At 35.7% G+C, this 26,858-nt stretch overlaps 1 protein-coding gene across 2 annotated transcripts; it reads right to left on the bottom strand.

The window, feature by feature from the left end:
- Positions 1-218: 218 nt before the first annotated feature.
- LOC105167426 (uncharacterized) lies at positions 219-8,902 on the bottom strand. 2 transcript variants are annotated; one of them, XM_011087135.3, is made up of 7 exons: positions 8,116-8,900; positions 6,270-6,417; positions 5,433-5,624; positions 3,874-4,002; positions 3,168-3,337; positions 1,658-1,788; positions 219-589 (listed from the first exon to the last, which is right to left on the bottom strand). In XM_011087135.3, exons 1-7 carry the CDS (start codon positions 8,381-8,383, stop codon positions 509-511), a joined length of 1,119 nt encoding a protein of 372 aa, XP_011085437.1. In that variant the 5' UTR covers positions 8,384-8,900; the 3' UTR covers positions 219-508. The 2 variants fall into 2 exon arrangements, with proteins under 2 accessions (XP_011085437.1, XP_011085438.1); XM_011087136.3 differs by lacking the exon at positions 3,874-4,002 and having other exon boundaries at positions 8,116-8,902.
- Positions 8,903-26,858: the final 17,956 nt, after the last annotated feature.

The raw sequence follows: 26,858 nt of genomic DNA, 5'->3' as shown, positions 1-26,858 counted from the left end.
TCTCTCCACAACATTCACATAAAATTAAAGGGGAAACTGTACTAAACCCCTGTAGAGCATAGCATGATCAAGTACACCCGAAGTTCAAATTAGGAGTTGAAAGGAGACAGAAATGGAGCATAGCATCATCATCAACAAATTCAAACCAGAAGGTTTTGAGTACCAGCCATAGAGTCCCCCGGGGAGAAGGCCAATGAGGACGAAAACACCATACAGTCTGAACGGAAAATAACAAATAGAGATCGACTTCACGTTTCATGAATGTTCGATTGAAAATGCATGCCACCGGTAGAACAACTTAGACAACCGATTCGCTATACATAAACATAAACACGACTACCAAAATTCGCTTCTACCAATCTGACCTTAATTTTACCTCTGAACAAGACTCCCTGTTCAGTAATATGAAAGATCGGAAACAATTAAACAAACATACGTCAAAACAGTGAGGAACACTCTTTTGTACACTACATTTTGTATGACTTGTTGCTGTACAAGTGATGTGTGGTTATCTTCCTAGTGCTTCCTGATGACGTTGTCTCATCAGAAAGTTCCAAGCAAGCAATGCAGCACCTACAGCAGGCTCGACCTGGTTTTGCCAACGTAAAATATAAAAGAAAAGCATCATCAACATGGGAAACAGAAAATAGGTAAGAAAAAAGGTGCTCACAAGTCCCTTAGGCTTTGAACTATATCGCCAGCTCTTCATACAGTAGAGGAGGCTGGCAAGATAGTATGGAGAATGAGAGAAGAAAATGTGTTTACATCAAAATTTCCAGTACACTTAAAAGCAGTGTGTGTCTTCTTAGTTCACAGAGAAGAAAATGTGTTTACATCAACCAGTACACTTAAAAGCAGTGTGTGTCCTCTTAGTTCACAAAGAAGGGAATGCAAAAAAACGTGATGAAAAGATCTCTAGTTAGTGGACTTTCTGATTAGGTGGTATTTTAGATCAATATTCCCAACTGATGGAGGAAGAACTTAACAAAGGGCAAAAAAATTCACTTCCACAAGAAGATGATGAAAGAATAGCGTCCACACGTTGATAATGAATGGAAGAGTAAAAGTGATCTCCCCCCCTCCCCAATTAAATGCTTGAAATAGTATAAATAGCCCATCAAACATTGTAAAATGGACTTTTTGGCTGAATAGATCAAAGACATTTCTAGCTTGTGGCATGATATGTGTTCGGAGTGTGCTTGGATTGCTTACCTCTATTTTATCCCCCATCACCAACCTAATAATCAACATCAGTTCATGTACCTTGGATATTTTGCTTCTGGCCATATCTCTTATAACTTTTTGGTAAAAAATTCATATACATGCTTAAGGTAAATTACCCAAGGGTTATCCTTTACAGGTTTTGTGAATGAGTTCAGGAATTGTAGGGGCTGGAATGGCTTTGGGTAAGTCGAATTGCCCAAGCATTAACATCATTTGGCTACTAATAAAATTACTTAAATCTAGATAAGAATTATAACTTCGGGTTCCTCCACAACATCTTTAACAACAAATCTACTAGTTTGTCAGTTGTGACAGTTATCTAAAGAAGTTTAGCTTGTGGACGTATTGAAGACCTGAATATTCATTTCCTTGCATGGTAAAATATGATATAATTAGTCACAACTGGGTCCAGAAGTAACAAAGAAATGCTCACCTTCGGACGAATTGGAAGAACGCCAGGGAAGTCCCCGGAGATGCAACTGATTACTTCATTACCAATGTCCCATCTCCTATTGGCTTCCAGAACACCACCAACCATTACAAGAGGAAAAGGATCTCTGCCATCTGCAGAAAAGATATAGATCAGAACTCGTCAGTTGCAATTAACACTTGAGGAAAGATTTCCTGCTTTAGGCTTAATAATATGCCGAAAATACATAGCGATGAAGCAAAAGACAGGGTTTCTAACTTCAATTGCATTTGCCAGTACCTGTGCTGTCACATTGGAAGAATGAGTTGAGTTTTTCTTTAGGTTTAAAGGCAATTTTCGTCCCCTAACTTCAGGCCATTCTCGTTTTAGTCCCCTAAGTTACTAGGGTTCCATTTTGGTCCCGTAAAACTGAAAAAATTTTAATTTTGGTACAAATTTAATCGGAAAGTTGAGTCACTCGTCGGTAAAAGTCACATGCCAGGCATGTGACTCTTTAAATTGGGGCTTGCATTGTGATTGGCTGAAAAAAGATGATGTGGTAAGACATGGCCTGAAGTTAGGGGACTAAAATGAGAATGACCTAAAGTTAGGGGACGAAAATTGCCTTTAAGCCTTTTATTTTCAGCCAATCACAATGCAAGCCCCAATTTAAAAAGTCACATGCCTGGCATGTGACTTTTTCAGGCGAGTGACTCAACTTTCCGACCAAATTTGTATCAAAATTGAGATTTTTTCAATTTTACGGGACCAAAATGAAACCCTAGTAACTTAGGGAACTAAAACGAGAATGGCATGAAATTAGGGAACGAAAATTGCCTTTAATCCTTTTTCTTTAACAGCTACTTTTCTAAACTAATCAGCATGTGGAAGCAGTGAGAGTCTACAAGTATTTATAGAAAGACTGGGTGAGACATGCTGTTTTTTCCTTAATATCTATCTTGATAGAGACAGAACCTCCGAGGGTAAGCATGTTTCAAGCTGTTAACATGTGGTTGAAATAATAAGCTACTCGAGTATTGCATCTAAGTGTTGTTTGTAATTCTCTGGTTTCAACTGCGAAAAGAGTTCTTTTCTCAGAACATCGTTGGTATTACATAGAATACACAATGACTTTGATAGGTTAATGGATACAGAGATTATCTCCTGAAGTTGCTTGTCGAGCAGAATCCTCTCAATTGGTAATAAAAGGAAGCGCACCTCCTTCTCTAATAGACACTGTAATTAGAGGCAGGACAGATTACGATACTATATAGACGAGCTGATAATGCAGAAAAGACAAGCATGAACAGGGCAAGATCAATCTTTTAAATCTTTTACTTGTACGGTACACGTTAAGTGGAAGCAAAACAAGGTCATCCATGAGCAATATTCTTCACTTGTAAACTTGTTCAACTAATAACATGATGCATCCATCACAGTAATGCTTAGCCAGCCCAAGAACAAAGATCAGATTATATCTTATAAATCACAAACTCTAGGTCGTGGGATATCACATATTAAGTAAAAAACGCACCTTCACCACATAGCTCCAATCTCTCAACAACAGCTCTCACACTTGAAGCCAACTCATGCACTGCGTCATGTAAGATGTTGTTCGCAACAGGATCGCCGGCATCTGCACAAGAAACCACAACAGGAACAAGAGCCGCTATCCGAGCCCAAGATGGATCTGCATAGGTCCACCTAAAATCAAATTTCAGTTACTCTTGTAACCTTATATTATAGTCATCTAACATTTATGTTGAAAGTGCACTTGGAGAGCCTTCATCACACATAAGAAATGTAGCTAGTATCGTATAACATTGAGAAGTAAACTATACGACAACCTGAAATAACTTTAATATACCCAACTGTTTGAGTGTCAAAGAGCAGTAAATGCTTATAGTGTCAAATATTATTCTAAATTAATCTATAGTGCACACATTACATGCACCTGGAAAGCTGAATCATAGTTCATCAGGGATGTACCAAAGCTAATGTACACCCATATCCAAATATTTGTATATCTATTATTGGTGGTTCATGCGGTAGAAGTTATCAAGAGTATGCTAATATACACAAAGCTGAAAAGAGATACGCCAACAAAGAATGGAAAACATTTTAGTTATTTGTACCCTCAAATTCATACAGTTGCAATGACTAATTCACTAAGTTGAATACGTAAAGGACACTAATTCACTGAATGGCTCATAGTGATGAACTACGGGTTAGATGCATACCCTATAAGTTCATCTGGTGAAGAGAGATTAAGTGTATCTAGAATACTATGTGTAAGTGTAGTCTCTGGACCACGACCATCATGAGCCCTTATTACAGCAGTCAGTGCCTGTGCAGCTATACCGTACCCACTGCAAGTAAAGGATAACTATTTAAGTTAAAATGAAAATAAACACCAAAAAACTTTCATGGCATACCAAAGAACCTTTTAACTAAAAACAAAATCCATACACACTTATTAAGGAATTGTATTGAATGCGATGATGCAATAGCAAAAAGGTCGATATCTAAGTCAGTGGACTCCTCAATGAACAAGAAATAAGTATCAAAATCTATCTGACTGCCGGCGTAGTTCCTAACAACCTATTGATCCCTTAGATGAAAAGATTGGACCTTACAACTACTGCCATCAGCTAGATCAATACCTCTCGCCTCCCAATTAACATTTTAGTTTGTTTGGCAACATTGCTATTTATGCTTTTTAGCTGCAACCCAGAAAGTGCCACATTAAGAATACCTTCTTCACATTTAGCAAGAGGCTGAGTTAGTAACATTTTGGGCCAATTTTTCTGGAAGGTTAAAGTGCTTCCTGGCACAACGGATGCGGGATAATAAACTGTCATATCAATGATAAATAAAAGATAATGGACATATATTCAATAGGTTTTCTGAATGATTTTCCTAACCAGGATCAAACAACAGTTCCATTTGGGTGAATACAAACTTAAATAACTTTATAACCAGCATCTTTCTCAAGTGGTCACAATAAATTGAAATATTTAATAGGTAACAGTTCACATTGTCCAGATTCCTGAGAGTCATGCATTGCCTAACCTGATTGTCCTTTTCCACGCTATACTGAAAGGGGAGGGAAGGGGAATAATTCTTCCTCTCCATCAGCCACAAAAGTGTTTAAGCACGGCTTAGCTTAGTGAGCCACAAAAGCAATGCAAAATTCTGATAATCCATCTAGTATCATTTCAATGTCAGTGGAGGATTTGAGTCTGTAGGAGACCAATCACATGGTTATTGTAAACCAATTCAATTACAGGTACATTATGTGCCTCTTCTTTCTGAGAGTTCATTCAATTCGTTATGATCCAAGATATAATCCTGTAAACAAGTATTAGCGCCGCAATTGTATCTAATGCGTGGTCAGATATGACTCTTCTCAAGCCATTACCTTACCTAAAATGAACTGAACACTAGATGAAAACAGGACCTGCTTTCATGTGCAATAAAGCTTTAACAAAGTTTACCCCATGTATCTGAATGCTGCTGAACAAAATTCAAATCAGTTGTTCAGTCAGATATGCTAATTTTTTCATACTTGTAGTCAGAGAATCGTCACGGCCAAACCTTTAATGACTAAAATCGTCAGTTGAACAAGGTAAAAGTTGATTGTCATGTCAAGTTCAGAATTTATATAAGGCTCACAGGATATGTCCAATTGTATAAAGTCATATAAATATTGGTGCAAAGAAGTGATAAGGAAGACAAATAGCAATATGTCAATTGTTATACAGAAGCCAAGTGTATGTATAATTATTGCAAAGCCTACCTTCCCCAGTCACCTAAAACAGGTCCAGCACCGGCAGCCCGAGCTTCTCTTCCATCTTCAGTGAACCCATAAGCAATTGTACCTGTACCAGCTATAAGGACACATCCATGAAGCTTTCCCATTGTCCCACTGGCTAAAGCAGCCACGGCATCATTCTGAACAAATAACCTAACATGACTGGGGAATATTTCTCTAAGGGTAGAAGAAAAATATGAAACAGTATCAGATTTAATGAGATAAAATATAAAATCATGTAATGGCACAATGGTGTTGAAAATCCTGAGACAATCTAAATACAGAAACATGAAAGAAATTACATATACATATTAGAGGATGGAAATTAAAGTTCACCCAGTATTTGTTGCATTGAAGTTGAGTGGAAAAATGTAATGATGTTACTAATGAAGGCTCCTCAAAGGGAAATGAGAAGGAATTGGAGAAAGCTTTGTAACAAAATTTAGTAAGTGTTAGTATTACTTCATTTGTTTATTTTCTTTGAAAATTTGGTGAATTTTGAGCTTCCTTGCTGGTTTCCTTATCATAAATCTGTTGCAAGGCCTATACATATGAAGCAAAACCTAATGTTTTCAGGGTGCCTCAACGAATTGAGACTCCAGCAATCTTTTCCTCTGATATAAGTTTTTTAAGACCTTCAGAAGAAACCATCTTTTTTGTTGCTTCATAACGTGTTTGCATCTTGTGCATCTATATCAGGGGCCATACAGAAAGCTGTGGGATTGGTCGTTGCTAATTCCGATGTCAAGTTGATTGCCATGTGCAAATAAAAATAAATCACTTGCATGAATGCCACAACAAATAATTCTTTGAGAAGCAAACCTGAGCCAATTAATTATGCGATGCTGATCAGTTGGGTGGTTAACACCAGAGACCGAAAGACAAACAGCTTCAACAGAAGAACGAGTTGAAGCTGACCTTGCAAGAGCATCTGCCATAACTTGCTCTAAAGTCTCTCTCGCAGCAGATTCTGTAAAACAGAAAAGCAAATTGGTGAGTGATTTCAGACGTGAGTCATAATCTCCAATACATACTTTCTTTATTATCTTGGACTACAGCATACTCTACAAAAGCAACATGCTTTTACTGTCCACTAGGTGGGATTGGGGTAGGGTTTGGCTGCAGCCAAGCTATTTCAACATTGATGAAGTTTTCCAAAAAATAATAGAAAATATGCAAATTGAGATGGATATAGTAAGATAATATTTTATATAACTACGTGAAGCTGTAAGGTACTTGATTTTCAACAGAAGACTGAGTTAGCATTACTGAGAAGACGATTAAAACAGAACTAAGTAGGCACGCCTTCCTGGAACATAAATTAAGACTACGGATAAAATGAGAAATCTAAATGTTGGAGCAAGCTGAAGGTGATCCAGATATGTAAACAGTCACCAGGCAACATGAAGTAGCCAGTTATCAAGCAAACTTTCTATCCTCAAAATGTTAGTACAGCCCCATGTTAAATGGTGAATAATCTATTATAGAAATTCCATGATCCATTTTTATTCTTGTATTATTTTACTTACTATGCCTTCTCTTACCATTATAAACTATTTTCTTACTCTCGTTAGAACCAATAGATTTGCAGGTAGAATGTGTTTCTATAAAGTACTGGAATAACTTTCAGACTTCACATTCTTGGATTCAGTGGTTGTTATATTTCCTTGCATGTTTCTGTAAGAATAACCATGAAGACAGCCTAAGTTTACTCCTTAAACAGAAACCAATGAAATACTACATAGTGTATTTCCTCAACGTTGATATCCTATAATACCAAATAAAGATTGACGTTAAATGCATTTTTAATTCAATAGAAATATGAGTTTCAACACACACAAAACAGATTTCTTAAAATAGAGCAGTAAAACAACCTTTTGAAGGCCTGATTTTCCTTTTTTAAGTAGAAAAAAGTTCCAGAAATTAGGTTACTAAATATATCCACTTATAGCACCATGCATATATCCACAGTGGGCCCTTGCTGTACCCATATGAGGGCCAAATACTGCTTGCTCTAAGTGCTAAGGAGTAGGTTTATCCCACCTGGCTATGGTTGTGGCTCGAAACTAGGCATTGGGCGAGGCAATTTGTGCAGTAAACCACTGATCCAACTACTAGAATAGCAAGGACCTCATATCCTTTATAACTAATTCAGTTTCTGCTAACAAGCAAGAAATGTTATCCGCACTCATGAAGCTACAACGGCCGTATTGATCACATGAATAGCACCTGGCATCCCGAACTATCCTTAGCCAACATTCAGGCCAGGAATGGTGGAAAATTCATATAGCAATATGGTAGTCAGACCAAATGGCCATCATTGCATGGCACATTGTCACCGCTGATGATGCAGGCATGATCATCCCAGTGGGGTTCCATGCCAGTCCATGCAACTACGACCAAGAATGCATATCAAACCAATTTCACTATCTATCTATAACTCAAACAAGTTGACAATTGAAGCTTGAAAATGCCCAAAATCCCAAGGGAAGGTATATTATGACTGAAGACATAATAAGATATTAACCATGGCGATAACAAGCGTACCATACTGACAATTCAACTAATCTGATTAAAGATAGTCAAGAAGGGAAAGCAATTAAACAAACCACAACATACACTCATTCAATAATGGGATATATATATATAGAGAGAGAGAGAGAGATACCTCCAACACTGTTGTGGTTGGAACAGCCAGCTACAGATCGAGCAAGGACGGGCAGAGGGTCGGGCAGCGGCTGAGTAAAGGGTATCAAAGGCATGCATATGCACACAGTGGAGGTGGTCCCACCATCTATACCCAGTATGACTTTTCTGCCATTAACACCATAATTCAAGAACTTACTATCATTTTTACCCCCATTGCAATGAGCAGCAGCAACCATGTTTACATCATGCTCAAAATCCCAGATTTCTCCATTCCTATACCTCTTCATTTGATAACTAACCAAAAACCAAAACAACGAAAATGCAAAAAGATTGCAGCTTTCAGAGTGGTATCAAGTGTGTTTTTTCTCTCAGTCGAAATAATGGTAAACATGGGCTTGAAGTGTAGGCGAATGAATGATTGGAAACGGATTAAAAATGACGGGTTTTGGGAATAGAATATTGCGGCCGGCAACAAAGGGACAAAATCTTGGAGGTAACTGTTTGATTATATGTGAAATATACGAGTCTGCCTGGACATTGAATATTCAGCACATTGATTCTTGGACTGCACATAAACTATTCGATGAAATAACCTGCCGCTTCTGCCTTGCTCTGTCAAGTCACAAGACGAGCTCCTTGTCCTCGAGCGCGGATTGCCCTTCAAACGTAGTGAGTAGTCGTTCATCATTCTCCATCTGGTGTATCCATGACAATTTGTTGCTAATCATCTTGTCTTGTTCTTTTTGTGAAGCTTGCTCGTCAATAGAAACAATAGGCAAAACCACAATTTTGGCCTATAAGATATGGGGCAGTGCACATTTGGTCTCGCACTTTACGTGTTAATATTTAGAATAATTATATTTCACCATTTAAATTATATTCGTTTTTACATTTTATCATTCGTATCAATTTATCATCTCAACGTCACAAAATTTACATTTTGCCATATATGACCGTCTTTTTATTGATTTTTTTTGTTGGAAAAACATCACATTCTGTGTATACACAAAGAATATCACATCACATCACCCTTAAATATCACATGTGCCTTTGAAAAATAATTATAAATGATAAAGTATAAAATTTGTAAACTTAAAATGAAAAGTCGACACAAAAAAGATTTTTAGATGTCAAAATGTAAAAACGTGCATAATTTGGATGAAAAAATGTAATTAACCCTAATATTTTTGTCCCATGAAATTAAAAAATATTACAAATCTGACCTCAAAGACTAATAAGGTTAAATACCATTTTACCCTCTATATTTTTCTGAAATAGATAAAAAATCCCTTTGTATTTTTAAAAAAAAGGCTAATTTCTAATGTGTTTAAATAAATTCAGCAAAAAAATCCCCTTCCGTTAGTTAAATGGAAGGTGGGATGCACGTGCTGTGCATGAAGTGCGTTTGGGCTTGGCTTTTTGCATATTTTGATTTTTTTTATCTTTAAATGATTAAAAATGCCCCTATATTGTATCTAAAATTATTATGGTCAAATTGATTTTTTATTTTTTTGTATTTTCTCTCTTCTAAAAATATAATTTTTTTATGTTTAAATATATTTATATTAAAAACCAAAATACAAAAATAACAAATTACATTACAAAGATTAATATACTGAATTTTATTTTGCAAATTTAGATATGTACCTAAATATAAACACTAAAGAATCATGAATAATTAGGACTCATCAAATTTATAGGTTGGATAATAATAACTGGCCTTGACATAAAAATTATGTTCTAAATATATGGCTCCTGGTAAGACCCCGGTCATAGCCATGTTGAAGGCGTTTTTAGGGGCAGTTTGGAGTATTATATTTGGATATAAATTTTATGAAAGGCTGCCGGTTATTCATTATCTTGTAAAATTATCCTATCCCTGCCTGATGATCCTGGTTGTAATGGTATCAGAGCCATGGTAGTAGTAATTAATATGTTATGGATCAACACATGACTTTATTCATGCATCACATGAACATACTTAATAAGAATTCTAATATTAAAAATATTAAAAATGAGGAATATGATATACCTCAGAATTTGGATTTATTAAATAGATGGACTATTCCAAAAGTTGAACCGAGATTAATATATCAATTAGGAACTTTTGAAAAATTAGGATTAAAACAGGTAGTAAAAACTACTGAAGAATCTATCTCATTAGATAATGACGAAATGATAATAAGATTATTATCTGTAAAGGACATTAGTCATTACAGACAAACACATAAATTTCTACATATAGGACTTGTACAAATTGCATTTAAACCTTTGACTTTAGAAGGTTTACCGGAAAGCTTTATTGCAGCTTTAAGAGATGGTAGAAATTTAAATTGGAAACAATCCCTTATGGGCATAATACAATCTAGTCTGGCACATGGACCAGTATATTTTAATGTATATCCAAATTTACAATTATCTTTATCTGATATTAATATATTAGATGCCTTAACATTAAATGTTAAAACTCATGGTTATGATTATATGCCTGGAACAGAAGTAATATGTATCTGTTATAGAATATATTATAAGCCTTTATTTACATTAAATCCACAATGTAAAAGGATTGATAAGTCAAGAAATGAAACTATATTAATTGAGACTAATTTCAGTAATTCAAGTATTACTACAAGAAGACCTATTAAATGGGATGAAATAACTTTTCCAGAAAACTGGATAATTGAACAAGCTGTACCTAAAAGGCCACAAATACAAGATCATAATAAAATTATAGATATTCTTCAAAATAACGAAGGAACTGTAAATATCAAATTTGAAACAAATTCTAAATCATTACTATTTCAGAAATGTAACTCAATGAGATCTTACATATCACCTATAGATTATAGGGTAGAATCTCCTATGCCTTCTAGAGCCTCTACTTCTCAAATAAGAGAAACAGAAATATTTACTCCTGTTACAGAAAAATTATATATCAACAGACAAAATATTGTAAGAGAAGCTAATAATCAAACTCAGGATAATAGTGAGTTAGAACCGACTATGTCAGAAATGGAGTTTAATATTTAATGGATTATAGTTCTATTATAGATTTTAGCCCTGGCTCTCCAGCCAGAAAAATTATTTCAGAAGAATTTAAAGACGCAGGTTATAGCCAATTTAGAGAATGGTTTTTTCAAAGCTTTGATAAGCAAGAAATGTTATATTTTCAAGATGAATTTTATAAGGCTTGCAAAGAAAAAAATGCTTTAATTCCTTTTGCGACATGGTTTATTGATACATATGTCAAAAACTATATTTCTGTTATAGAAAGAAATTATAGACTAGAATCAGGGAAAGTTTATCAAGGTCTTTACCCTCCACAACAATCTTTTCATATTGAAAAAAATGGAAAAATTCATAATTTTTCAGCCTTTTCTAAATTAATAGAAACAGACACCCTTACAGTAACCTGTAAGCATATTAATAATATGTTTGAACAACAAAATTATACAAATTTATTCCTCAATATTTTAGGAGAACAAATACAATCAATTCATAATAAAATTGAAATGATTATTAAAGCTATTAATAATATACAACCGGTCATAATAGAAACAAAATCTGAGGGAAAAGAAGCATCTCCTAGCTTTCAGCCTCCTCCAGTTATATCTGATTTCAAAATAAGACCAATACATGAATTAGAAAAAATGCTTGAAGAAAAATTCAGTAAATTAAGTATAAAAACTCTTGATAAGGAGTTACAATATGAATTGATAGAAAATAACAACCATAAACAAGTTTTTAAAAACCAAATCAATAAAATTACTAACAAATGGGCTGATAAACCTATTCAAAGTAAATTCTATTATAATAGGCCAACACCTATGGATGTTTTACATGAAGAATATACTGATACAATAGATATTAGTTATTCAGGTAATAAGATTTATGAATGGAACATCGATGGATATTCTAATAAACAGATTTATAACACAGTACATAGAATGCTTATGTATTCCACTATTTGCAAAAATAGTAATAATTCAGATAAAACTATTGCAGCAATGATTGTTGCTGGATTTACTGGACAACTTAAAGGATGGTGGGATAATTATCTATCTCAACAAGATAAAGATAGTATTATCAATACTGTTAAACAAGAAAATAATAATTTAGTTGAAAATGCAGTTTATACACTTGCTGTTAATATTATTGAACACTTTACAGGAAGATTTAGTGATAATAGTGATACTATTAGAACTTTACTACAAAATCTAAGGTGTAAAACACTTTCAGACTTCAGATGATATAAAGATACTTTCTTAAGTAGAGTAATGGAATTACCAGAATGTAATAATATACACTGGAAATCAAAATTTATTGATGGTTTACCTAGTCTATTTGCAGAAAGGATTAGGAAAAAATTAAGAAAAGACCAGATTAATATTCCATATGAAAGTTATACTTACGGAGCTCTAATAGATACTTGTATACAAGAAGGATTAGCTTTGTGTAATGAAATAAAGCTTAGTCAACAAATTAAAAAACAAAACCTTGATGAAAGGAAACAATTAGGACAATTTTGTCAACAATTTGGTTTAGAAAATCCTACTACTAGTAAGGACCATAAAATTAATAAGCCTTATAAGTCAAAACATAGAAAATATTCTCAAAAGTATATAGAGAAAAAGAATAAAAGAAAAGAAGAAAAATCTCAAAGAAAACCGAAATATTCGAAATATAAAAATAGATATTGTAAGATTTGCAAGAAATTAGGTCATACTGCAAAATACTGTTGGACTAAAAAGAAGATTAATAATCTTGAAATATCAGATGATATAAAGAATATAATAATACAAACTTTACAAGAATCAGAATCTGAAAATACAGAAACAGAATCAATAACTACTTCTGAATCAGAAGAAGAAGAAATATTAAATGTATTAGAAAATGAAAATATTTCAGAATCAAGTTCAGAATGTGAACCTTGTAGCCTAGGACTAGCTTGTCCCAAAGAACTAAATAATATTAATAATAAAAATGATATTGAAAAATCGGAATTGTATAAAATACTCTCCCAATTCTCAGAAATGAATATTAATGTTCTTACTTCAAATCATGCTTTTGAATTATTAAAAGCGATTAAAGATCCGAAATTAAGAATGCAAATTATTGATGAGATTAATACTGAATCCAGTACTTCTACTTCTTATAATACAGAAGAAGACTTAAATGGAACAATTATAAACCCAAAGAGATCATACAATATGAATGAGGTAATGAACCAACTTAGAAGTAAATACCAATATAAAGAAGATAATATATCTCTTCAAAATTTATATAAAGAAATAAATAATCTAAAAGAAGAAATTAAAATATTGAAAGATAAAAATACTATTCAGGAATCTAGAATTTCTGACTTAGAGAATATTTCTAGATTAGAAAGTAAATCTCAAAATGATAATAAACTAAAAATAAATGAGCATAGTATTTTCTCTGAAAATTTTTTATCAACCATAGAAATGGTTATATCCCAAAAATGGTATATAAAAATATCTCTTTTGATTGATAATCATTATACAAAATCATTTACAGCTCTTGTTGATAGTGGTGCTGATTTGAATGTTATTCAGGAAGGATTAATACCAACTAGATATTTTCATAAAACTAGTCATACTTTATGGCATGCTGGAGGTGATAAACTCCAAATACAGTATAAAATTCCTAAAGCTTTTGTTTGCATTGATAATAAATGTATTTCTCAAAGTTTTATTCTTGCTAAGAATATAACTAACCAAGTAATACTTGGGACTCCATTCTTACATAACATTTATCCAATAAAAAAGATTGATAGTAAAGGAATTATAGGAACTTTCCAGAATGATGATATATTTCTTGAATTTATTGTTGAACCATTTAGTAAAATGTTGCATAATATTTATGATAACATTAAAGCAAAACAAAATCAAATTAATTTTTTAAAACAAGAAATAAACATTATAACAATCGAAGAGCAATTGAAGAATCCTAAATTACAGGATAAAATTAGTCTATTAAAAAATCAATTTTCTTTAGAAATTTGTAATGATCATCCTAATGCTTTTTGGGATAGAAAGAAACATATAGTTTCTTTACCTTATGAAGATTCTTTTGATGAAAAGAATATACCTACTAAGGCGAGACCTTGTCAAATGAATTCTGAATACTTAGAATTATGCAAAAAAGAAATTGAATCCCTTCTACAAAAAGGATTAATAAGTCCTTCTCAATCTTCATGGTCATGTACTGCTTTTTATGTTAATAAACATTCTGAAATTGAAAGAGGTATTCCAAGATTAGTTATAAATTATAAACCACTTAATAAAGCATTAAAATGGATTAGGCATCCTATTCCTAATAAAAAAGATCTACTTGATAGACTTTATGATAGTTTAGTATTTTCTAAATTTGACTTAAAATCAGGATATTGGCAAATACAAATTAATGAATCTGATAGATATAAAACTGCATTTAATGTTCCTATTGGACATTATGAATGGAATGTTATGCCATTTGGTTTGAAAAATGCTCCTTCTGAATTCCAGAAGATTATGAATGATATTTTTACTCCTTATAGTACTTTTATAATAGTATATATTGATGATATATTAGTCTATTCAAAAACAATTGAAATGCATTTTAAACATTTAAATATATTTAAACGTCTAATTATACAAAGTGGTTTAGTAATTTCTAAGTCAAAGATGGAATTATTCCAAACAAGAATAAGATTTCTAGGTCATATCATTGAAAAAGGAAGCATTATTCCTATTAATAGAAGTATTGACTTTGCTGATAAATTTCCAAATGAAATAACTGATAAAACTCAATTACAAAGATTTTTAGGAAGTTTAAATTATATTGCTCCTTATTATAAAAATTTAATAGAAGATACGACTATCTTATATGATAGACTGAAAAAGAATCCTAAGCCATGGACAATTGCTCATACAGAAGCTGTTAAAAGAATAAAATCTAAAGTTAAAACACTTCCTTGTTTAATGTTAAGTAATCCAGACTGGAAAAAGATCATAGAAACTGATGCATCTGATATAGGGTTTGGAGGAATATTAACCCAGATAAATCCTGAAACAAAACAAGTATATCTTGTTAGATTCCACTCAGGAAAATGGAATGATTCTCAGAAAAATTATGCAACTATAGCAAAAGAAATTCTAGCTATAGTCAAATGTGTTTTGAAATTTCAAGATGATTTATATAATCAAAAATTTGTGATTATGACAGACTGCAAAGCAGCCAAATTCATGTTTCAAAAAGATTTTAAACATGATGTTTCTAAACAAATGTTTGCAAGATGGCAGGCTCAATTAGCCCCATTTGATTTTGAAATATTTTATAAAAAGGGAGAAGATAATAGTCTTCCAGATTTCTTAACTCGGGAATATTTTAACAAATGACAGGCATGAACTCCCGAGGACGGGGATCTTCCTCTTATAGAGGAAGAGGTGGTCGAGGCAAAATACCTGAGATTATATCTCAGAATGGAAAACAAAAGCTCATAGCTATGGATTTATCACAAGATCCTGAATACCAGGCATTCTTGGAATATAAGAAAGGTCAGCAATCTCAAACTGAAGGGAATGATAGTCCCTCGTATGCCAAAATAATTGGTGATGAAGAATCTGAATCCAATAATATTGGATTTTCAAAAACCCAACATAAAGAAATTATATTTCTTTTGGAAGAAAAAGATTTAAAATGGAAAAATGATCCATGGGTTTTAATGCAAAGGTATTTGGATAATTCATCCTTACCAGCAAGGACTTATAAGTCCAGATATTTTTATGAACAAATACTTGTTCAAAATGGCTCATGTGAAATATCACATTTTACGAGCACAAATAAAGAAATTTATAATTTCAGCAAAATGATTATCAAAAAGGTTATACCTTTGGAAGATTGGGGAATTTCTCCTATGAAAGATAAAGAAATTTTGATCAATAAATCAGCAGTAAAATATAATTACTGGGATTATTGTGATGCCTTTATGAAGGTATTAGACTATGAAAATGATAAGCACAAACATTCATGGTTTATAAAAGTTTGTGCCAATGTTTATAACACTGATATCCCGCACTGGTTTATACACTGGTTCTACTATTTTGGTCCCACTCCAAATATTTTACCTGAGAAAATAAAATTCTTTTTTGATAAATGGGTGGATATTTCACCACAATTGATAAAGAAACAAGAAGCTAAATTGTTCATAGAGGGAATAGCCTCATGTTTCTTCTTCATTGAATTTTCAATACCATGGATCTGGAAATGGACGCCAGAAATTGGTCAGACAGAGGCTGGAATTCCTTGCTTATACAGAGTATCCCATATCAAATTTTGGGATAAAATGATGAAAACTGATCCTAATACAAAGGAAATATTTGGAAAAGAGACAATGGATCTCCTCCAGACGAAAATTAGCGTCTATGAAAATCAAAAAGAAGATATTGCTACCCCATCTCCTTTCGATCATATCTCAAGGAAATTCAAAATGAAGTCAGAATTTCTGACTAAGGAGCAGATGGTTGCTGCATATGTGGAAGAGATGAAAAAGGACCTTATGGCACATTTTGGGGAGGATAATAAATCCACCAAGTCAGATTCAACCATGGCATCCGAATTCATGCAAGATGCTCAAGATCCAAATGATGTGGAATTTGAGGATATTTTTGAAGCTATCAAGGAAACCTTGGTAGAAAAAATTCATAAGAAGGATATGGAAGAATCTTCCTCAAACCAGGCAAGAACTGGGAGAAAATCTGATTAAAAAAGGTATCAATGCATGATTATCAGTGTCAAATGACGCATTAATAAGCAATTAATAAGATGACGTAATCAATGACGTCAAAACAGACAAGAGGCCGGGAATCTCGGCTTTTGTACTATTCATTTTTGACTTTTAGTTCAATTATTATTGTAACTGTAGCACTTTTTCCAGAAATATCAGTATTATACTGTGTAATACACGGTTTCTACTGTTGTGTGTAGGGCTAGACCCCTGTAGAATAGGATCCCTTGTATCCTATAAATACGGGTGTTTAGAATGTTAAAGGCAGAACCTTGGAAGAAACCTCTCTTTTGTTTTCTCTCTTTCTCTTCTGCTCATGTGTTGAGCGATCCTTTCTCATTGTAATTCTATATATTGAAATTTCAATAAAAGAAGTTTGCTACATAAGGACTACTGTAAGTTTTACTCGCTTTATTTTAATTTCTGTATTTTATTTATTATCTTATTTTATTGTTCATGGATAGCCTTATAGGCTAACCGATTCATGTGTTGATTCCTAACTGTTAATTACACTAGCATGAATTTGGCATCATGAATAATTAGGACTCGTCAAATTTATAGGTTGGATAATAATAACTGGCCTTGACATAAAAATTATGTTCTAAATATATGGCTCCTGGTAAGACCCCGGTCATAGCCATGTTGAAGGCGTTTTTAGGGGCAGTTTGGAGTATTATATTTGGATATAAATTTTATGAAAGGCTGCCGGTTATTCATTATCTTGTAAAATTATCCTATCCCTGCCTGATTATATTAAAAACCAAAATACAAAAATAACAAATTACATTACAAAGATTAATATACTGAATTTTATTTTGCAAATTTAGATATGTACCTAAATATAAACACTAAAGAATTATAATAATTATAAGTTATAAATTAAACAATAATTTCTATAATCATTTAAATTTATTCTTAATTAACTAAAATATAATTTAAATTGATTTAAGTATAATGATTATTAGAAATATTTAAATTGTTTTTAATTAATTTAATTATATAAATTAAATATAATATAATTAAATTAATTAAAAATTAAAAAAAAATGGGGATGAAGCGTCGCCTTCTTTCTTTATTGCCGTCGCCCCCATCTTCGAGGGTGACGTCATTGTTTCCCCATTTGCGGGGGTGGGGTTGGCAGGGGGAGGGGGGAGAAGGGAGGCGGCGCTGCGATGAGGTGAGGGTAGCAGTAATTGGGGAGGGGGTAGGCAGTGGTGAGTAGGGGGTAGTTAAGGTTTCTTTTTTTTACTTTTTTTATATATAATGATAGTAATAATACTAATTTTGAATTTTATATATAATATAAGTTAAATACTTGGTTGAATCAAGACCTTTTATTTTCTTTTTAAATCTAACAATTGAGATAAATTGATTAGATTTAATGATTATTATTTAATAAAAAAAGATCCAACGGTTATCAAAATAAAAAATAATATATATTAAGTAATGGTATAAACGTAGGGTTGTGCATAATTCGGTAAACTAGCCGAAACCGAACCGATCTGAATCGAAATTTTGGTTTGATTTTCAGTTATAAAAAAACTACAAAAAAAAATAAGCGGGATTTGACACGATCATGGCACCCGTTCCACTTTGGAACGGTCTTTGGAACACTTGAGGAACGGATATTGAAACATGACCTCAGGTGGAACATGTTTTTTTTGTTATAAATTTGGAACGGTCCAACTGTCCCAAGTTGAGTTCCAAACTAACAGTTACTAAACCCGTTCCACAATCCGTGCCAAAATAGTGATGAAAAATCGTTGGAACTCAATTTGAAACACTATATTAGATTTAGGAACGGTCACAATCAAACTGTTTCTATATCCGATGTAAACTATGTCCCAAAAGTGACGTTAGAAAATGTACTAAAAGATGAGGTACAATTCGGAACGGTCCATGTATACTCTTAATAAAATATGCTAAAAAATATTAGGTTTATTTAAGAAGCAATGTGTTTTTAAAATAGTTCCAAAATATGATACAAATCGGAACGGTTCCTTTAAATTATTTTTTATGAGTTACTGAGTTTGTTCCAACTGATCATCAACGGCTATATTTAAATGGTCCAACAGACCGTTCCAAAAATTGTCTCAATGACCGTCCCAAAAGTAGGATTAACAACTACTTTTTAACGGCTAGTTATGTGTTCCTATCCCCATTCCAAAGACCGTTCCAATTTTTTCTATATAAATGTGTTCATCTCTTTCCATTTAATCTCACTATCTTCTTTAATTCTTCTTATTTTCTCTCTATTTTGTCAATTTCTCTCGAACTTTTTTATACTCTCACTATCCTACTAATATTTTTCTACTCTTCCTCGTGAATTCTGTCTTGAATTTTCATTGATATTTGGAGTTATTTTGATCAGGTAACAACATTAACCCTTTATTTGTCAATTGATTATATATTTGTTGTAATTAATTAAATTTAATATTATAATAGTATATATGTATGTGTGTAGAACTAATCATCATGTTAAGACAGTTGAGGAGATAGATGTATGAGAAAAACCTTTCAAATAGGGCGGGACTTACTCCGGAGTTTCAAGATGGTGTTTCTACATTTTGTCTCACTTGAAGGATGCCTCCCCTAGATTTGCTAGGCAGGTGGGTCCCCTTTAATCTTCGTAAAGGATGTTTACTTGGGTCTTCTAGGTAGGCAGGTTCCCTTCAGCTTTCTTGTGGGATGCTTCCTTGGGGCTTCTGAGTAGGCAGGTTCCCTTTAGTTTTCTTGAGGGATACCTCCTTAACTTTTTTCTTGTATGAGTATTTAAACATTATATTATGAAATATACTTGCATAGTAATGAATTTTAAGCGTATGAGGGCTTAAAAAGGAGAGTTCCAAAGGCTCCTTTGATGATGGAGGCCTGCATAAGTTTTGGCATAGCTTACTCCTATGCAGTTTTTATGCCTCGTTCTAAAAAAATGTAATATATCATACATTTTCCTAGAGGAATGTCCGCAGACATAGACTTGGTAGAGGGAACCCTGCAAGAGAACTCATTGGGGGATATCCTTCGGGAGGACAGTTTTAGAAGGGGTCCTACAGGAGGATTTATTGGAGGATGCCTTACGGGAGGACATTTTTAGAGGGAGTCCTTCGGGAGGACTTATTGGAGGGTGCTTCCGCATGTGATGGAGGTATCCTACTTTACGTATAATATCTCTTGAGGTTATGAATGTTCCAAGGACGTGATAGTGGACGTCCTTCAAAGTCTTCAAGCTCATCAGCCCCTCGTCCTACTATTGTTGTCACCTTGAAGGGTCCTTTCCAGGTGGGGTTTAACTTTTCCACGGGTTTTAGTGTGTCTACTCTTTGTAATACGAGGTCATTTACTTGAAAGTTTCATGTCTTTACCTCATGTTATGGGCATTGATGGTATTGTATCTTTGGATACGAATGAAGGCTCTTTCCTCAATTCTTTGATAAGGTCTAAGTTTTCTTTCAACAATTTCGTATTGTTTTCTTCAGAGAATTATAGTATTCTGTGGGAGTGTACACCCAATTCGGCTGGAATTATTGTCTCGGTCCTGTACGCCATGGTAAAGGGACTTTCTCCTGTTGATCCTTGAGGGATTGTGTGATATGCCCATAGGACACTGGTTTATTCTTCTGTCCAATTTCCAATAACTCGTTCTAATCGTCTTTTGATCTGTTGAACAAGGACTCGGTTGGTGATTTCCACTTGCCCGTTACCCTAGGAGTGTGCCACCGATGTGAATATTTGTCTGATGTGCATGTCTTTACACTACTCTTGTCTTTTATGACCTTAGAATTGCCGACCATTGTCTGAGATTATTTCACAAGGGAGCCCGAAGCAACAAATGATGTTCTTCTATATGGATTTCATCACCTCTGTCTCTATGATGGGAGCGAGTAGCTTAGGTTCCACCCACTTGGTAAAGTAATCAATAGCTACTAGCAGGAATTTTCTTTGACCAAGAGCTAGGGGGAATAGTCCCACAATGTCTATCTCCTATTATGCTAAGTGACAGAGTGATAGCATAGTTGTCATGGGCTCTGCAGGCTAATGTATGGAGGAGGAATGCTTTTGACATTTCTCGCATTTGATCACCAGTTGCTCTGCGTCTTGTTTCATGGAAGGCTTGAAGCATCCTGCTCGAAATGCTTTATTGACGAGCATCCAGGTGCCCGCATGCACTCCACAACAACCATTGTGTATCTCTTAAAGGATATGAAGTCCTTCTAACTGGGATAAACATCGGAGTAGGGGGTCTGTAAAGGATCCCTCCTTGTAGTAGAAAACGGGCAGCTTAGACTTTAAGCCTGGCAGCCTTCCATCTATTATCTGGGAGGCATCCCTCTTCCAGCTATCGGATAATAGGGATCCTCCAATCTTCTGAGGAGGATACAACTTGAATGTAAATTGGAGCTCTAGGTTGAGGGAGGTATTGTATAGTGATATACCCCGTTCTATAATCTTCTATAGTGCTGGCCAACTTGGAGAGGCAGTCGACGTTGATGTTTTCTTCACTCGGGATTAGTACAACTTGAAAGCTTTCAAACCCCGTTTTGAGTTCCGCTATCTGCTTCAGATATTGAATCATGTTTTCTTCCTTGGCCTCGTAGGAGCCTTCGACTTGCTTTACTGTCAATTGGGAGTCTGAATAAGCTATCACATATCAAGCTCCCACTTCATGCGCCATTCTAAGCCCTGTTACAAGTGTCTTATATTCAGCCTCATTGTTGGAAGCCTTGAATCCAGATTTAACAGCAAACTCCAAGTCTTCTCCTTGGGGTGAGGTGAGGACTATACCTGCCCGCTACCTTGAGTGGTGGACAACCTGTTTACATGCAATAACTCTTGAGGGGTGCCTTCTTCAGATGTTCCTACACTCCCAAAGACGAAATCGGCTAAGGCTTGGACTTTGATGATAGTTCGAGGTAGATAAGAGATATCGTACTCACTTAATTCTATCGCCCACTTCACCAATCATCCTGAGGTGTCTGGTTTACCTGCGTTTGTTTCCAAGGTAGGTTTGTTTTCACTCCAATGGAATGTGAGAAGAAGTATGGGTGTAGCCTTCTAGCAGTGGTGACCAATGCGAGGGTCATCTTCTCTACGAGAGAGTATCATCCTTTTGCTCAATTAAGGACCTTGCTAACGTAATAGATCGACATCTGTTTCCCCTCCTCTTCACGAATCAGGACAGAGTTGATCGCTAGAGGGGTGGCTGACAGGTAGACATAGAGGGTGTCCCCTAGAGATGACTTGACCAATAGTGGGAGCCCCACTAGATATTGCTTGAGTCCTTCAAGAGCTTGTTGGCAGGAGTCATCCCAGTTGAAATCTTTCGCCTTCTAAAGAGCTTTGAAGAAGAGCAGGCTTTTTTCTACCGATTTAGAGATGAATCGGCTTAGTGCTGCTACCCTCCCTATCAGTCTTCATATTTCGTTGATGCTGGAGGATGCTTTCATGTCTTGGATGGCTTTCATCTTAAGGGGGATGGCTTTAATCCCTCTTTTGGGTAACCATGAATCCCAAAAAGTGCCCTCCTTTCACTCCAAACGCACACTTCCTGGGGTTGAGTTTCATGGTATTTTCTTAAGACAACTAATGTTTCTTCCAGGTCCGGCACATGGTGTTGGGTTTCCTTACTCTTCATAAGCATATCGTCTACATATACTTCTATATTTCTTCCAATTTGAGAGTGGCATATTTTATCCATCAAGCGCTGGTAAGTGGCTCCGGCGTTCTTTAGGTCAAATGGCATGGCTACGGAACAAAATGTTCCAGCAGATATAATGAAGCTAACTCTTTTACGGTCTTTTGGAGCTAGTATTATTTCGTGGTATCTTTGTGATGCATCTATTATGCTTAAGAGTTCACATCCAGGCATGGAGTCTACCAATTGGTCAATTCGAGGGAGAGGACAAAAATTCTTAGGGCATGCCTTGTTGAGATCTCTGAAGTCGATGTACATTTGCTATTTTCCTCCTAGCATGGGAACTAATACCACGTTAGATAGCCATTCGAAGAATTATATTTCTTTAATATGGCCGGCTGCCAATAGTTTATCTACTTCCGCCTGAATCATTTTATCTTTTTCATGCCTAAAATACCTCTTCTTTTGTTTCACCAGCTTGATATAGGATTAATATTAATGTGGTGGATTATGACGCTAGGGTCGATCCCTTCTAAGTCTTGGGGGATCCATGTGGAAACATCTACGTTAGGACGTAAGCGTTCAATTATTTCTTCACGTGTTGCACTTCTAGTTGAGAACCGATGCGTGTGAACTTCTCTGGATCCCCTGGTACGATCTTGATGTTCATTAATTCTTCCATTGATTAAACCTTGGGGGATGCCTTCTCATTTTCTTTGTCATCGATGACCTCCGTTTCACGTTTGATGGGAGATGCCTCCTTATCGTGTTTATTAGAGGGTGCCTCCTTGTCACGTTTGCTGGAGGGTGCCTCCTTGGGATCTTCGTCCCTACATATCGTTAACAAGATTGAAGGGGGTCCCCTTTTACTTCTCCTACACCTCCAGATATAGGGAATTTGATCTTTATGTGGTAGGTGAATATCACGGCTTGAAAAGCATTGAGGGTGGGTCTTCCTAGAATGACATTATAGGTTGAAGGGGTGTCCACCACCAAGAATTTTAAAAGACACGTACTTCGAGTGGTACCGGTGCTTAAAGTTAGAAGGAGTGAGATTATGCCCCTCGGATGGACTACCTCCCCCGCGAATCTGTAGAGGAAGGTATTCACTTTTCCTAGAGGGGTGTCTCCTAGCTGCATTTGATCATATGCCTCTCCGAACAATATGTCAGCAGAACTTTCTGAATCTATGAAGATGCGTCCCACTTCATAATTGGCTAATAATGCTTTGATGACTAGAGAGTCATTGTGGGGCTCTTGGGCCCTGAATGTTCCGACCTTCCAAACTGGATAAGGGGGGCATCCTCCATGGCACCGACATTTCAGATTTCTTTTATAGTCGAGATGTGCGCTTCTCTAAGTTGTGCCTTTCTAGCATGGTGGGAGTTTCCTCTATTTGTTCCTCCTAATATCATTCATATGATTCCCTTTCTAGGAGGGTCATTTACTTCAAACTTTCCTTCAAAGGTGTTCCTCCGTTCTTCGTTTGATAAAGATTCCGGAGGGGAGAGCTTCACTTCCTTCCCCTTGTTTGTTTCTTGCTAGATGTATGGTCCTGTTCCCCGGGCCTTTTCTAGGAGGTACTCATTTTGGATAAGCCTCTCGATCTCGTTTTTTACGTGTCGATACTCTTCGGTAGTATGGCGGTAATCATTATGAAAATGGCAAAACTTGGCGAACTTGGGACATTGGGGTTGTTCTCTCCATGATCGAGGATGAGTTAGCAAGCCTTTTTCCTTCGACCGCCATAAGAGCCTAGGTAATAGGCATCGTGAGAGAGGTGTGAACAACATGGATCCTGTGGAAGGGTGTTTTCTTGTCCCTAAATTCGGTGCGCTATTTCTTGAAGGGGTTCCTCCCTAGCTTCTTTCTTTTTTTTCTCCATGACTTTCCTTCTTGGTAGCTTGGGTGTCCTCCATGTTAATGTACTTGGCCGCGGATCCATGAGGGTGTCAAACTTTGAAACAGGATTCTATGCCAGGGACTTAAAGAAGTCACCGTCTAGGAGTCTTTGCGATAAAGCGCTGGCCTTCACTTCTTGTGTGGTGGAGGGTACTTCCAAGATCGCGATATTGAACCTTTGTAGGTACTCCATCAACAACTCATTGTCCTTTTGCCGTATGGAGAAAAGGCTGAGTTCCATCTTCCCAAGCTTCCGGCTACTTTCGAACTGATGCAGAAAAAAGGATCTGAACTCCTAGAAGCTTCATATTGCTCCAACAGGCAGCTGGTTAAACCATTATTACGCAGCCTTGGCGAAAGGTAGTGAAAAAATTCAACACTTGATCTCGTCTGTATACCTGTGCAACAGAGTTACGTTCTCAAAATGCGAAAGCTGTTCTTGGGGGTCAGTCGACCCGTCGTACTCAACACTAGTAGGGGTGCGACGATTTGCAGGGAGCTCGTCCGCCATCACAGCGTCTGTGAAGGCGACACCCCTGTTGTTTTTCTCCTAAGACTCCTGCTATCTAGTGCTGCACGTTATGGAGGCATTTTTTAAGACACTCCAGTCGAGCCAGCCATTAGTGGGGAACTTCTTAAGGAGCTGCTAGAGAGAGCCCTTGTATCACGTTGGCGAGGCCCCAATTACAACAACGCCTCCTTTTGGCGGGATTCTTTCTATTCCTGCTTGAGGGATGCCTACTTCCACCACAGGGCTGAGCTGGCAGGTACCAGTACCACCACTTGCTCCCAAGTGGCTGTTGCAACTACCTGTTGGATTGCGCTGACTAGGGCTGGGGAAAGTTCGCTTGATGCATATTCGAGGAGGTGCTTCGCCTTGGAGGGTTAACTAATAGATCCATCACCCTAGGGGATAGTATTGGAGGGGGCAAAACTGGAGGGGGCAAAACTGGGGTAGACCCTCCAATTGGTGCTAAGGAGGTTCCTTCAATATGATTGTTGCTGGGTGCCTTCACGGTCTTGTGCTTGTTAGCAGAATTGCTGGGAGTCTCCATAGTAACTCACACTTTTAACTCAAGTTCCTATAAACGACGCCAATTGATGCGTGCTATTTTAGCACGGATCCAAAGTCCTTGGATCTTGATGCTGAGTTTGGGCTAATTGAGTGAAAGCAATTTGAGAAAGATGACCTACAAAACAACACATTACTACTCCGATGCTTAAGTTAGTTCCGGATTTAAGAATAAATAAATATAGAGGTAAATTATAACAAAACATTGTGCTAGAAATACAAATTTCGTAAGCAAGATCACGAATTTTAGAATGGTAGACTAGCAGTGGGAAAATTCTTAGAATGTTGAAGAGGGGGGGTCTGTTGAGGGGTGCTACCCATATTTATAGAGGAGGATTTCCTCTTCAGAGGGACTTTGGAGAGAGCTATATATTCGAGAAGGAAGGCGGGATTCTAGTGGATAAGGTCGCATCTTATCCCCTTCTTAAGCAGCACGTCTTTGGATAATGGAGGACTCCTCTTCGTGAAGACTCTTGCTTTGCAAGGAGTTTTCTTAAGTTAAGGAGTCCAGTTTCTTGAGGGCACATTCCTTTCTTCGGGCTGGCTTTGGGAAGGTGCAGCAGACCTTCGTACTGGGTCTCCTTCTTAGTCCAATCTTGATGAGGCATGCTTCTTTTTTAGACTGATTCTGGTGTGGTGGGCTCCTTCTTGGGCTGAGCCTAATGGGCCTCCCTTTTGGGCCGAATTTGCTGTAGAGTGCTTCCTTATTGGGCTAAGCCCAATACCCTTAGGCGGTGTCACGGGCTGACTCTTTTGTCTGGCGGAGGCCTTCCACCCTCGAGAACCTCTCTTGCTGATACTTTGTTCTTCTAATTTCGTGCTCTTACATACGGAATTTTCATTCTTATCATAATTTCTCGTTATAATTTATTCTTATATTCATCCATTTTTAAATTCGGGACTAACTTAACCATCGGAGTGCTAATTTTTTATTTTGCATGTCCTCATTCTCAAGAGCCTTCATTCAATTAGCCCAAATCCGACGTAAAGATCCAAAAACTTTAGATTGTGCTAAAGTCGCACGCATCAGTTGTATATCACAATTATAACCAAAACAGATAAACTTTTATCAAAATCAATTAAAAAATAATTTTAATAGATATAATTGTTATATTTATTAATAGATACAAATTGGTAAAAGTTTTTTTAATTAATAATTGTTAATGACTGTTAATTAAAAAACTTAATAAAAAATCATAATAGAATAATAATATTGTTAAAAGTGGTGCCTTTAACAAAGAACATAATATGACAAAAACGGCATTTTCAATAGTTTAAAATTTTGATAGGACAATTGTCAATATTATGCTGAATTTATATTTTTACCCTCTACAAATTTTAGATTTTATTTAGTTTATTTAGTTGAAA

Source organism: Sesamum indicum, linkage group LG8 (genome assembly GCF_026168435.1).
Source record: "Sesamum indicum cultivar Baizhima isolate 11 linkage group LG8, ASM2616843v1, whole genome shotgun sequence".
Taxonomy (NCBI): Eukaryota; Viridiplantae; Streptophyta; class Magnoliopsida; order Lamiales; family Pedaliaceae; genus Sesamum; species Sesamum indicum.
This window is presented reverse-complemented; position numbering and strand designations above follow the sequence as displayed.

Excerpts from the sequence above, each read along its gene's own strand:
- LOC105167426 (XM_011087135.3), bottom strand. The coding sequence starts at position 8,383 with ATGAAGAGGTATAGGAATGGAGAAATCTGGGATTTTGAGCATGATGTA. Across the intron at positions 5,625-6,269 it reads CGCATAATTAATTGGCTCAG|AGAAATATTCCCCAGTCATG; the intron begins GTTTGCTTCTCA and ends TTCTACCCTTAG. Across the intron at positions 4,003-5,432 it reads GTTTTAGGTGACTGGGGAAG|TGGGTACGGTATAGCTGCAC; the intron begins GTAGGCTTTGCA and ends CTTTACTTGCAG.